The sequence below is a fragment of the Emys orbicularis genome, chromosome 7 (assembly GCF_028017835.1).
Source record: "Emys orbicularis isolate rEmyOrb1 chromosome 7, rEmyOrb1.hap1, whole genome shotgun sequence".
Classification (NCBI taxonomy): domain Eukaryota; kingdom Metazoa; phylum Chordata; order Testudines; family Emydidae; genus Emys; species Emys orbicularis.
This window is the reverse complement of record NC_088689.1, coordinates 4,762,890-4,777,489: the sequence shown is the minus strand read 5'-3', so window position 1 is coordinate 4,777,489 and position 14,600 is coordinate 4,762,890. Positions and strand designations below refer to the sequence as shown.

The 14,600-nt window shown below is 48.2% G+C and overlaps 1 protein-coding gene across 1 annotated transcript; it reads right to left on the bottom strand.

Moving 5' to 3' along the window:
- Positions 1 to 500: 500 nt before the first annotated feature.
- On the bottom strand, positions 501 to 12,560 carry INA (internexin neuronal intermediate filament protein alpha). Its single transcript, XM_065407477.1, has 3 exons — positions 11,547 to 12,560; positions 3,876 to 4,000; positions 501 to 810 (listed from the first exon to the last, which is right to left on the bottom strand). The coding sequence occupies exons 1-3, from the start codon at positions 12,558 to 12,560 to the stop codon at positions 501 to 503; spliced, it is 1,449 nt and encodes a 482-aa protein (XP_065263549.1).
- Between the last annotated feature and the right edge of the window lie 2,040 nt (positions 12,561 to 14,600).

Genomic DNA, 14,600 nt, shown 5'->3' with positions numbered 1-14,600 from the left:
CGAGTCACTATGCAATCACAGAAATGACCAACATGCATCTAGCTAACTGCAGAGCAGGGTGCTACAAAGACCGTCTATCCAAACCTGGAATTGCTTTAAAGGGGAAGAATAGACCAAATTCAGCCTTCTCCTAGTATGGTTTGTAACTGGAAATAGCCTTAACGTGTGTAAGACGTACATCAGGAGCAACCATGAATGTGGGTAGATTGTGTTGGCTTTGGAGTGAGGAGTTCCTTACTGTGTGATTTGGTTTAACTAACCGTGATGCCCACAGACGATGTAGCTACTCAGTTGCCATCCTCTCCAATTTCAGCCTAAGCTTTGAGATCCCTCTGTCATTTAATTGCTCCTGGCTAGAGTGTGGGATGTACTATTTCTAATGATGCTGAAGCGCTGGGACATTTCTATTGGGTGACAAGCGCATTAATTCAGGTGTAGACAATTGAAAGGTCTAGTGTAGATTGTTCCCCCTTAAATGCTAATTCTATTAATTTCAAAGGTTAAATTTTTTGGTTTGTAATGTTTCCTTCCTCTGGGTTTGATTGCTCGGTTTTCTTAGTTACGGTCTTCTCAATCATTTCACCAAAGGTCTCCCTCATCTGACTAGATGATACTTTAGAGGACACTTTAGAAGCCTCCTCTTTCTCTTCTTTCTTAAAAGACAGAGTAGGAGATATTTTTGAGGCAGTGGCCACAGGTAAACTGAAGACTCTGGGCTGGAAAGAATAACTGGGGTTAGAATGTGGATTTAGAGCCGAAATGCTGATGCTTCCAGTGGTAAAACGTGTCTCTTCACCTTCCAGCAGCTTCCTGAAAACACATCACAGAAGGAGAGGTTAGTTGGAGAAGGTTACCACTTCTGTGGCTCAGGTTAAAGATGAACAAACCAGTTTGGATATAAACTGAGATGAGCTCCAGCTGCAAAGTTTGGACCGTTTTGAAACATTCCATACATTTGGATGTGCTTGGATCTGTTTTATTTTTATGGGCTCGTTATAAAGATGGAGGGGGGGGGAGTGACATGGATATTTGCAAAATGTGATCTAGGATCCAGTTTCAGATTTTAAACACCTGCAAAGTCTGTGTGTGTCTGACCCAGAATTCTGATTCAGGCAATATCTGGATGAAAATAAGAAGCCCTCCACATCTACACCTGAAACTCAACCCAAACCTTTTTAAGGTTTAAAACAGCTCAGTTAATTTTTCCCCCCCTTGGTTATTTTTTCTGTGTTTTTGTGGGCTCTAACCTGGACCAGAACAAGGCAGGAAAGATCAAAAAGCAGGTTCTCATGTGACCGATATATAAAATATGCCTCCATTGGTGATTTCTGGGCACAGTTCCACTATGTTAATGCATATTAAAAAAAAACCAGTCAAATGAAAACCTTAGTCCACAAATGAAATTTACCCACCACTCTCACCAGCTCAAGATAGACCAGAGGAGGCATGCTGCAAAGGCTGCCTAGAAGGAAAACAAGCGGCTTTGCAGGGGAAGCAAGTTTCCAGAGCCAAAGGCTCCCTGCTGAGAAACACCCCCTGCCAGCACCTCCGTGTTCAAATGTGGGGGTGATTGTTAGTGTTCGGACCGGTCTTGACTTGCAGGGTCATTCATAGTGAGTCAGGACCCACAGCGGAGGGCTTTAGCCATTAGAAGCAACACCTTGAATCCCACCCAGTTTCGCTGTCTCAAGAGGTTTCATTCTGATGGCTGTTGGGAAAACATACACATTTCCAAAGCACCTGCATTTCACGAGTGTTCAAACCTCCTGAACCTTCCCAGCTTCACCCAGTTTTAAATCAGACACAACAGAACTCTTTCAGGCCCAGCTGTATGATCAACAGGCCAATCGTTCCAGCAGTGTGGCAGTCTAGAGCCAACTGCATAGGGGCAGTTGAGACTGCTTCTCCTCTCCCCCTGCCCATTTACAGGGGAATAGGGAGAACTTTGTGGAGGGGGAAAGAATTAGCATTTCAATATCAGCTGTGCTTAGTGTGGACATGGAATTGCTGCACTTGAATGCAGGTGCTGCCCTAGGTCACACAGGAGTGTGAATCTGGCCATGGCACCAGCATGTACATCATAAAACCACTCAACAATCGGGTATGAAGGCCAGGCTCTACTCAAGAAAGGCCCAGGATCTGGGATAGCAAGGAGTGTTGGAAGGCCAAGATTAACAGGCATTGGCACGGTTGTGGAGTGGAGGGACTAGGCCAGGTCAGGACTGAGGCACGTCAAGAGAGCTGTGTTTGGTACCAGTACTGGACCTGAGAAGCACTGACAGGGCTGAATCGAGAGGCCAAGATAATAATAATAATAATAAAGGTTTCTGCAGGTCAGGATTGGAGCGCTGTGACATTGAGCAAAGCTATACACACAGTAATAGCCCAGCAGCAGCAGTGGTGTGTGCTGTAGTCTGTTTAATGTAGGTTCTTATACCAGGCCCAGCACCACGGCAGCTGAGCACCTTTTCAAGTAGGCTACCAAATGGTTGTCAACCAGGCACGGCTTTCAGTCACTCCTGAGCTGGGCTGGGCGCGAAGGCAGGAGGTAGCTGCAGTTTCAAACGAACTTGGAAATACCATTTGTCGAGGGACAGGACCTTGCTTGCCCAGGGAAGCAAACCCCCATAGTGGATAGGGCTGGACCATGCAAAGAATACAGCACCAGCAGGAGCGGGGCTGAGACCCAGAGGTGGGACTTGAACAACCCCTTCGTCAATAGGCTAATGATCAAGACTACTCCCGGGCTAGAAGGTTAATGCAAGGGGCTCAATTCTTGACTTCAAAAAGAATGAGGAGTACTTGTGGCACCTTAGAGACTAACCAATTTATTTGGGCATAAGCTTTCATGGCTATAATCCACTTCATCAGATGCATGGTGTGGAAAATACAGTAGCAGGTGTGTGTGTGTGTGTGTGTATACACACACACACACACACACACCATGAAAAGATGGGAGTTGCCTTACCAAGTGGGGGGTCAGTGCTAACGAGAAATTCAATTAACAGTAGGATACCAAGGGACGAAAAATCACTTTTGTAGTGGTAATGAGGGTGGCCCATTTCAAACAGTTGACAAGAAGGTGTGAACAACAGTAGGGGGAAATTAGTATGGAGAAATTAGTTTTTGTAATGACCCATTATCCCAAGGGGAGAGAAATGGGGACTCAGCCTCCCAGAAGAGGTTAAAAGGTGTGTGTGTGTGGGGGGGTATTCCTATGTCACATGCAGGATTTTGGTCAATCGATCTCTGAGCTCATCTCCAAGTATGGGAAAAGACTAAACAACACAGACAAGAGACTAGTGTGAGGGGCTAAGGGCATTGGCAGAGCTGAGGGGGTATATGCATGGAGTAACTGGTGTTTGGAAAGGATATTGGGTGGGGGTCGCAGAGGTCAGATGGGGTCACCCTCCATATCAGAAGGTGGGACCCCCGACTGCAAGGACACAGAGCGAGCTGCTGGAAACAGCAAGCTCTGGTGTTACTGCTGTTCAGATCTGGAATCTTTTTCAGTCAAAATAACATAGCTGGGAAACACAGGCTTGCATTGCTCTAATGTGAAGAAAAACACCGGATGTGGGAGTGGGGGACTAGCAGAGCAGGAGGGGAGGTTGGGCCTGGATTCAGGGGCATTGGCAGAGCTATGGCGGGGAGCCCAGACTGGCCTATCAGGGAGTAACGCAGGTCAGGACTGAGGTCGTTAGCATCTACTTGCTGTACCCAGTGTGTGATGAGTACCCCCACATCCACTGCATGTGTCCTCCATTTACCCTCAGCAATTAAAACAAAACCAAGTGCTTTATTCGATGTATGGTTTTGTGCCAGACAAGGTGGCACAGACAAGGACAGGCCAAATAAATGTTGTGAGTTGTTACCTGTATGCAGCGATCTCTATATCCAGAGCCATTTTAACATTGAGCAAGTCTTGATACTCCCTCAGATGATGAGCCATTTCGCTCTTGGTGTTCCTCAAGTCGTTCTCCAGCTGACTGATGCTGTCCTGCAATCAAGCAAGCCCAGGGAGATAAGGAGCCGTGTTTCAAAAGCAAAGTCCTTAGCCGAACACTTTATGTTCATTTCATTAGCAAGACAGGGAAAAATACAACTGCCAACTCCTCCATCCCAGCAGATTCCTGGGCAGGAGCGCAGCATGGGGAAATTCCAATTAAGATAACTGCGGCCCGAAAACAAGGCAACGGCAGCTGTTAGAGCTACCTCTTTCATTTTTTCCAATTGCTTTATTTAATTTCTTGGATGGTTGTTATAGGGACAATTAGACAAATGTGTCCAATTAGACACATCAGAGGAGCCCAGAGTTGAGAGAAATAACTCACTGAGTGGTGGGAGATGGGTGCTCAGCACCTCCTAGGATTTGGCCCTTAGCGACTGATTAAACAAAGCAAGGGGCTGTGGAATGGGGTTGGTCTCGATTGTTCCGATGCAAGGCAAGGGTTATGTACAGTGGGAGCCCAACCCCTAAAGCAGGGGTGGGCAAACTTTTTGGCCTGAGGGCTACATCGGGGAATAGAAATAGTACGGAGGGCCATGAATGCTCACAAAATTGGGGTTGGGGTGCAGGAGGGGGTGTGGGCTCTGGGGTGGGGCTGGGGATGAGGAGTTTGGGGTGTAGGAGGGTGCTCTGGGCTGGGACCGAGGGCGGGAGGGGGATCAGGGCTGGGGTGTGGGAAGGGGATCAGGCTTCGGCTGGGGGTGGGGGCTCTGGGGTGGGGAGGAGAGGTTTGGGGTGCAGGAGGGTGCTCTGGGCTGGGATCAAGGGGTTTGGAGAGCGGGAGAGGGGACATGGGCTGGGGCAAGGGGTTGGGGCATGGGGAAAGGCTCAGGGGTGTGGCCCTCAACCCAGCCCCCCCACGGAGCGGGGCGGAGCCGCATGGTGCGGCCCCCAACCCTGCGCCTCGGCTGGAGCGTGGCCACACCATGCGGCTCGGCCCCCAACCCAGCGCTCCGGCCGGAGCGGGGCCAAGCCACTTGGTGCGGCTCAGGGCCTGGCATAAAATGGCTCACGGGCCGGATCCGGCCCACGAGCCGTAGTTTGCCCACCCCTGCCCTAAAGGAAAGTTAAGGATTGTGCTAGAGCTGCCCTCCCTCTCTTGTGGCTAAGGGTTTATCTGAGCTTTTAGGCATGACCACGAGGAGAGACCACTTTTTTTGCACAGAGAAATGTTAACCACTGAAGCACAGCTACAAATTTGTTCCACAGTATAGCAGAAACTGAAGTGTCTTACGGCAGCAGCAAAATGGTGGCATGGTAGATTCCCCAAACTAGCTAGCAGTGTTCCATAGGCAGGACTCCCAACGCCTTGAGAGGGAGGGACCCACATTGATCACCAGCTGAGGTTAGCTGATGAGCAGCATCTCCAGGTTCCAAAGGAGTTTAGTCCAACTCTCTTCTGGAAGAACGGGGGCTGGGACATGAGGCCATCAATGAGAAGCATAGAAAGGCTCCTCAGAGCTTAGTCGAAGACACAGCAGTTCCCCAAGGAGTAGGAAGAGAAGATGGTGGTAATGGAAGAGACACAGACATGCTCCACCTCTCCTTAATACCATCTACGCCTTCCGTGACCTCATCTTTATTTTTTTCCCTACTTCACAAATTAATGGTGAAAGTGTAAAGGTAAAGTGGAAAGTGCATGCTAGGTAATAAGCCATCAAGTCGCAAAGCATATTTGTCTTTTAAAATATTGTAAATATTTTTAAAGTAACTTAAAGGGATGGTGCCAGAAGCTGCAAATTTCCGATTTTCTTGAACAATCCTAGTTCACATTAAAACAAAATACTACAGACCTGGTGCATGCACAGCTATACTGAAGACATAGGGCCAAATTCAGACCTTATAGAAGCTGCTGCCACTCTACTGAGTTCCTAAAAGACTCGTGTTGAATTCAGTGGACTTGCACTCACTCACACGATCTCTGATGTAGACCCACCCACTCTAAAATGGGTAATTCCCACACAGAGAGCCAGATCCTCAGACAATGCAGATCAATGTAATCTCATTTACATCAATGGAGCTATGCTGCTTTACCCCAGCTGAGGACCTGACTCCATGCTATAAGAACATAAGAATGGCCTTACTGGGTCAGACCAAGGGTCCATCTAACCCAATATCCTGTCTTCCGACAGTGGCCAGTGCCAGGGGCCCCAGAGGGAATGAACAGAACAGGGAATCATCAAGTGATCCATCCCCTGTCACTCATTCCCAGCTTCTGGCAAACAGAGGCTAGGGACACCATCCCTGCCCATCCTGGCTAATAGCCATTGATGGACCTATCCTCCATGAATTTGAACCCTGTTATAGTCTTGGCCTTCACAACATCCTCTGGCAAGGAGTTCCACAGGTTGACTGTGCATTGTGTGAAGAAATACTTCCTTTTATTTGTTTTAAACCTGCTGCCTATTAATTTCATTTGGTGACCACTAGTTCTTGTGTTATAAGAAGTAATAAACAATACTTCCTTATCTACTTTCTCTACACCAATCATGATTTTATAGACCTCAATCATATCTCCCCTTAGCCATCTCTTTTCCAAGCTGAAAAGTCCCAGTCTTATTAATCTCTTCTCATACGGAAGCCATTCCATACCCCTAATCATTTTTGTTGCCCTTTTCTGAACCTTTTCCAATTCCAATATATCTTTTTTGAGATGGGGCCACCACATCTGCACATAGTATTCAAGATCCAGGTGTACAATGGATTTATATAGAGGCAACATGATATTTTCTGTCCTATTATCCCTTTCTTAATTATTCCCAGCATTCTGTTCACTCAATGTGCAGCAGCAGTCAAAAAAGTGGATGTTTTCAGAGAACTATCCACAATGACTTCAAGATCTCTTTCTTGAGTGGTAACAGCTAATTTAGACCCCATCATTTTATATGTATAGATGGGATTATGCTTTCCAATGTGCATTACTTTGCATTTATCAACATAAAATTAATTCACTTTTCACTAGGGTTGGGTGTATCAGGCATATGTCAGGGTATAGGACATTAAGATATAACTGTGTTAACAGTAGCCTTGCTTTATTTGTGTCATTTGAAAATATGGCTAAAACACCTGTAAGGCACTGATCACCTGTTTAACACTGGTGCTCAAGGATGCACATACAAATGCATGTGCAATTTCTGTAAGACGAAGCACCATCAAAATCATTGAGGAAATTTGTCACAAATCTTAACATTCTCTTCTGCTCCCACTGAGGTCAATGGCAAACGCTCCTTGACTTTAGCAGGAGCAGCACATAGGTAATTTAAGGCATGCAGCAGATTTGCCTAATAAATGAAGTTGCCAGCGGTGCAATGGGTCAGAGTGACAGGGTTTTTTTGCTGTCATAAAAGTAAGGGATTTTCACGTGGTTGCTTTTCCCATAAATACAGCTGGGGTTGTTTGCAAAGAGGACAATGATCTCATTAGTCAGTTACAAAACAAGGCGGAACAGGCAGCAGGGAAAATATAGATTGAATATTAGGGGGAAATTATATAACAATGGAGTAAACCGCTTAGAGAGGCTGTGGAATTGCCATTGTCTGAGAGAGGCTAGGCAATCAAACAGAGATTGTTTCAGGATCATAAAATCAAAGCTGATACCATGAAGACACTGCAATAGATGGCCCACAAGAGGTTCCTCCCAACCCAAATAATTACCTGGGAATGTCTTTGTTGGGTCAGATGTTCCCATAGGCACCATCTGATTCAGGCTTTTTTAGTTTTTTGGATGTATATGTAGTTAGAATGCACATGAAAGTTGTATAACTTAGACCTGTGTGGGAAGCCGGCTGTTCTACATTGGCCAGCTAAGAAAATTCTCTCTCCCTCTGTTTCTTTCCAAGTCAGCCCTTAATGACTAGGTGCAGCTCTGTGTCTACAGTGGAAGAGACTCATTGGTATTTCATTCCGCCACTCCCTTCTCCCTGTCCTATTTTGTGTCTTGCATAACCTACTAAATACATAATGCAAAGATGGCCGCCAGCAGCAAAATGCACAGAGCTAAACAAGTAGCGGACATGCCAAATCCTGGTTTTGGCTCTACCCATGTCAGCCTCGGGTAAATCCATTGATTTCAGTGGAGTTACTCTAGAGATGCAATGTCTGTTTACACGGCCTCCATCAATCTAGTCCCTGAGCCATCATACATCCCCCTCTGCCTCGAATTTGGAGGCAATGCCTTGCTTTGCTCCTGTGACCCCCTTTAACCCCTTAACCACCATCGCTGATGGATTTTGATTAAGTCACAAGGACAGTGACCCTGGGGCAGGAACTCAAGGATGCGGAATGGGAGTTACAAATGAAGAAAGAATGGGGAGATCATCAGGGCACACACTGAGATGCAGAGGGCATTCTGGGAGAAAATGAGTGTCCCATGTAATGTAAACTCCCATTATAATATCCCTGATTTATAACATTTTTTTGTCCAGTGTTTGTACAGCACCTACGACAGCAGGGACTTGGTCTGTGAGAGGGGCTCCCAGATGGAGTCACCACACAAGTAATTATAAATAATATCCTCATTGGTACAGCAATGCTGTGCTATTGACCAACTACATCAACAGTGGTTTTGTTGGATAATAACTCCACTCTCAGATAAAACACTGTTCAGTTCCTTTCCTCTAATTCTGTCACCTCATTTGAGCACCCGGGGGTACAAAAACACTTCTTTGTAGAACTTGGCTATATTCCTCTCCCCTATTGCTCTGGGACTGGGTTGGGTAAGATGAATAATAAATATCAGGCATATTGACTGACAAGTACTTCAGATACAAAGCTCTGCCTCTCTGCCCTACCTAGACGCCCCTGTTTAGCACTCATGTTTTCCTGCTAACATACATTGTTTCTGAACCCACGTATAAATCCCAGCCTCTTTGTCATTCCATTCTCTGTGATCCTGTGTTAGCAGGGAGCAGCTTGTGTCAAGCGTGGGTTGTGTAGTCACCATTCAGACACTAGCACAGGGGGCATCAATCATGTGGCAATCCTGCATGGTGCTGCAAGGAAATGTATTTCCTGGCCTATTTGTGCCAGATTTGGATTCAGCACCGCACAGGTGAGATGAGGCTGCTTTTCATACCACTTGCTTGGACAATGTAAAAAGGTTTTGTTGCATTACCTAAGGGCCTGAGCCACAGGGCACACCTGTGATACCCACTGAAAATCAATGTGAGTGCTGGGTGCTCAGCAGGTCTTGGGGGCAAGCGGCAATTAATGACTATATCTTCCACTTAAGTGGATCAGTTACATTTTGCTTAACTGGGCCCCTTATTCAGGACTCTTTAATTTTAGCCCCCATGGCTGTAAGAAGAGGAAATGCTTAAAAACTAAATTTCACCCAAACAGATGAAGGTGGAGCACTGCATGCTGGGATTTGTAGGCTTCATGGACCACACCTATATGAGGGCACCAATGGACCTTATTGTAGAACTGTGGGCTACATTTGGCCCAAGACCCATGCATGCTAGTAGAAGCTATTTCAGAGCAAAAAGCAGTAAAGTCTGGAGACTTATATGGAAGGCTGCAACAAGAAATATCACTATAGAACCTGTGAGGCTGACAACAGTATGAGCATCTATCAATGTTTTCCCTTATGGAAAAGTCCTATAGAATTGAAGGGAAAGTGGGACTCTTTCGATATCTTTTTAAACAGTCCTATAGAATTTCGTAGAGAAAATGTATCCCTGCTACAGAAATCTACAGGATGGTTTAAAAAACACCCCAAACTATGGAAAGAATCTCGTTTTCTATTCAAATATATACATTTCTATAGGACACTACTGATTTAATCTCTATCTTATAATTTCCTATAAGGGATGCAAGAGATGCCACTAATTACCACCCCCACTAAACTAAAATCCAAGGATCATACATTAAAAAGTTGATATTCCATAATTAGATCAATTTCAACTATCCCAGAGTTTAATCAGGTTCTAGTATTTCTTCCTACATATAGGTTGTTCTTGCAATCTCTGTTCACATGGCATCAAGGCTACAATATTTAAGAGGGTTACTAATATGTAATCCCTTTGAGTCCGCCTGTATGCACTATCACAGGACATCAAAATATTTCCATATTATTAAGTGAAGGAGAATAGCACCCACTATTTACTTAGATTGCAAGCAGTTTAGAGCAGGTATCAGGAGTTTATACAACCTTAGCACAGTATGGCCCTGAAAATACTTGGGGGCAGCACTGCAGTATAAATATTAAATAGTATCAGTTAAATATTATGTGCAGTAATTCATTCAGGAAGAAACTGTACAATTTAGCTATGGATGATCATTTAGGTTAACAAGATGTTGCAACCTCACTATTTTTTTTTATCCTCAGGAGGGCTTCCACACAGTAAAATCTGTAAAAAAACAAACAAACTATATTTTGTTGAGAGTCAGGGGAATTTAAATTAGCATATTTCCCAAACCACCCAAAAGAGACTGATGCAAAAGAGGGTCTAATGCAAAGCCCATTGAAATCAGAGGGAGTCTTTCCATGGACTTCAGTGGTCTTTGGAGCAGGCCCTAAGGAATATTTCTCCTAATATAGCTGTGAAGGGTTCTAAGCGCTGCAATTTACAGTACATGTAACAAATGCCCTTGAAAACAGGGCAAGGCCGCTGCGAGGCAGCTCGGATGGTTTCTAGAAATTACCCATCACGAAAAAGAAAAGGAGTGAAATTCCAGAGTTCAGCTTCGCTGCAAAGTGACAAACTGACTTGAAAGGCTGATTTTGGGGTTAAATTCTCTTCATTCATTAAACGTGAATTAAAAGACTTTTTACAGCGATCCGCTGAAGTCTGGCGAAGGTAAATGTCAAATTCAGGACCTTGGCCAGAGACACTTTTTCCAGCCCTGTCTACTTATTGCGCCAACACCCACCCACATGAAGCCTGCAGTACGCGCACTGCAGACACACACCGATCTTGAGGGTGGGACGGCAGAAGACCTAAAGACTGATCCCTTCGCACAGACATCCCTGGGGCTATCGGGAAATCATGCCTCTGGCTGTGTGCACCTTTATGCATTTACACCACTAGCTTTCTCTGCACGCCTGCTCCCCAATCTCAATCCCACACAGTGTGTCACATCCTGGCTCTACTAAAACCAAGGTAAAACTCCCAAACAACCCCACGTAGTTCATCTTCTGGGACCCTTTCCCCCATGAAATCCTTTAACCCCCGCTCTCCCAGGTGCGGGGTCCTTCCCTGATTTCCAGCGGCTCATGCCCGGGTTTGCTTGACATCAAACTCCGCTGTCGCTGCCTTCCCAGTCAAACTAGAAAACTCCCCACAGACTTCCCCAGCCCCTGCTGATCCGTGATAACTGGACTTCTCTGACCATTCCAGCTCGGGTGGCGGAGTCAGTCCAATGCCGCACAGGCTAGACATGTCTCGGACTGCCTGGGAGAGGTACGGCCAGTTGGGTCTGGCTAGTGGTGGCCATCGGTCCCTAGCCCTGCGCGGGCGAAAGATACTCAACGCCACATGGGGAACAAGGGCCCTGCATGGGGGGGAGGTGCCCGGCGCTGCATGCGCTCCCTCACCTGCAACCCGCCCACCTCGGCGCCGTGCCTCTCCTCCATCTCCTGGATCTGCCGCTCCAGGGACTCGTTGGCACCCCGCAGGCTCTCCACCTCGACGGTGCGGGCCTGCAGCTGGCGGCGGTACTCCTGGATCTCCTCGCGGCTGGCCCGGATGGCCTGGCTGCTGCGGGCCGCCTGCTCGTTGAGGTTGGCGAACTTGGAGCGGTACCACTCCTCGGCCGCCTGCAGGTTCTTGGCCGCCAGCGACTCGTACTGGCCGCGGATCTCCCGCAGCGCCGAGCTCAGGTCCGGCGTGGCCAGGTCCGGCTCCACCGAGACCTGGGCGGCCTGGAGCGCGGCCGCCAGCTCGGCCAGCTCCTCCTCGTGCACCTGGCGCAGGAAGGCGAGCTCCTCCCGCAGCGCCTCCACCTTCTTCTCCAGCCCCAGCCGGGCCCGGGCCGCCCCGTCCACCTCCTGCTGCTGCGCCCGGGCGCGCTGCTCCGCCTCGGCCCGGCCCCGCGCCTCCTCCTCGCAGCGCGCCCGCAGGCGCTGCACCTCCCCGGCCAGCTGCTCCCGCTCCCGCGCCGCCTGCGCCTGCTCCGCCCCGGCTTCCTCCAGCTGGGCCCGCAGCTGCCGCAGCTCGCCCCGGAAGAGCTCGCCCAGGCGGGAGGGCTCGGCCTGGCGCTGCCGCAGCGCGCCCAGCTCGGCCTCCAGCAGCCGGTTCTGCTGCTCCAGCTGCCGCACCCGCTCGATGTAGCCGGCGAAGCGGTCGTTCAGCCCCTGCAGCTGCTCCTTCTCGCTGCCCCGGCCCAGGCGGTACTCGCGGCCCAGGGCGGACGCCTGGCCCAGGTCCACCCACGCCTCGGCCCGGCGGGGGGCGCCCAGCGGGAGCCCATGGCTGCGGGGCAGCGAGGGGCCCCGGCCGCTGCCGGAGAGCGAGGCGCTGCCCGGGCGGGAGGAGGAGGCGGGCAGCCGAGGGGGCTCCCCGAAGATCTTCCGGTAGGAGGAGGCCAGGTAGTGGGGCTCCGAGCTCATGCTGCAGGCTGGGGGGAGGCTGGGCGCGCCCCTGCCTTATATAGCGGGGCGGGGGGCGCCAGGCGCGGCAGGGCGGGGAGGCTGCAGTCTCCCGGGCGGCGGCGCTGCGGAGACCGAGCTGGAGCTGTCCGTTTTGCCGCAGTGCTGATGTCAGCCCCGCGCCCGGATTCCCGAGTTGGGGCCGCCTGCGAGAGGCACCAACTGCTTCGCTCTCGGGGGGTGGAGAGAGCTGGACGGACAGACAGATCCACCCTCATGAAGCGCAAGCTGCCAGGGGTAGGGTGGGGGGGATTCCCAGGGAAACCATGACCCCTTCCCTCCACCCTCCCGCTGCAGCCTTCACATGAGCTGGTGTTCTGCAGTCACCCGCATCCCCCTTGTCCCACTGCGACTTTCACGGTGGGTTTCAAGATCACCCGAGGAAAAAATGCAATGGAAAGAAACGCCCTGATCCACTTTAGCAGCGAGTAGGGAATGCGGGGTTTCGGGGAGAAAGGTAGGTTAGGTGGGTGCGCGAATAGATAATTAATTGAGAAGATGGAACAGGTGAGTAGCTTGACTAGACGGTTAAATTGGTTTGGATTAGATCAGACTCTGAACTCCGTTAACTGTGTACTCCTGCATTAGCAAGTTATACACACATATAAAAGAAACACATTAAAAATCACCTTTGCCATCATCCATGTATGCTGATCAACAGCTGGACATTTTCCAGAATCGTTGCACAGTGTTGCACACACATATTGGGCTAAATTCATCCCCGGTATAACCCCACTGAAGTCAATGGAGTTAAAACCCGTGATGAATTTGTCTCCATGTTGCTTATAGGAGTTAAAGGGTGGAAAGAATCCATTAAATGTAAAAACTGTAGCTGATGCCAATGAGCAAATCTGTGTTTTCTACAGAATATTCTTGTAAGGGTTTTTCTGTAACAAACAGGATTGACTGAGGAGGGAGTGGCAGACGTGTTCTGACAGGTTGATCTCCCATGTAGGAATTCCTTCTTCCATTATATATAGTGCCAAAATTATATGTAGTTACTTAGTAGGTAACAACAACAACAGATAGATGTATGTATATCTGGATGATAGATGTACAAATATCGACATGTATGTGACACGTCTGAATATGATGAGGAAACAATTTCAAAAGTAAAAGAATTTGTCTCCATGTTGATGAAGTGGGCATTCACCCACGAAAGCTTATGCTCCAATACTTCTGTTAGTCTTAAAGGTGCCACAGGACCCTCTGTTGCTTTTTACAGATTCAGACTAACACGGCTACCCCTCTGATACTTGAATTTCAAAAGTGTTACTTATCTTTGCAATCTGGAAAAATAAATTTGTTAAAATGCACAGTTGACGTCTTACAAATTAAGGTCTATGCAGAAGAGATAGGACCTTCAATTTCCCCTGAGACTTTTATAAGGGTAGTGGTTTGCATTGTTGTACCTGACCAAAATTTCCCCTTCCCCCCGTGCCCTCCCTTTTGTGCAGTGTGCTGTGTGCCAGTCACAGCCTTCCACCCCAGCGGTGGCTGCCTTTTACTGGCATTGTATGGATTTACGTCCCAACCCTGTAATTAGATCATCCGGCATGGATACCACAAGTGGGGGGAGATATGATAGAGGTCTATAAAATCATGAATGGTTCAGAGACAGTGAATAAGGACGTGTTATTTACTCCTTTACATAACACAAGAACCAGGGGTCACCCAATTAAATTAATAGGCAGCAGGTTTAAAACAAACATAAGGAAATACTTCTTCATACAATGCACAGTCAACCTGTGGAACTCATTGCCAAGGGATGTTGTGAAGGCCAGAAGTATAACTCAGTTCAGGAAAGAATTAGATAAATTCCTGGAGGATAGGTCCATCAGTGGCTATTAGCTAAGATGTTCAAGGACCCTAAACCTCTGACTGCCAGAAGCTGGTACTGGATGGATCGCACAATAATTGCCTTGTTCTGTTCATTCCCTCTGAAGCCTCTGGCACCAGCCACTGTCGGAAGACAGGGTACGGGGCTAGATGGACCATTAG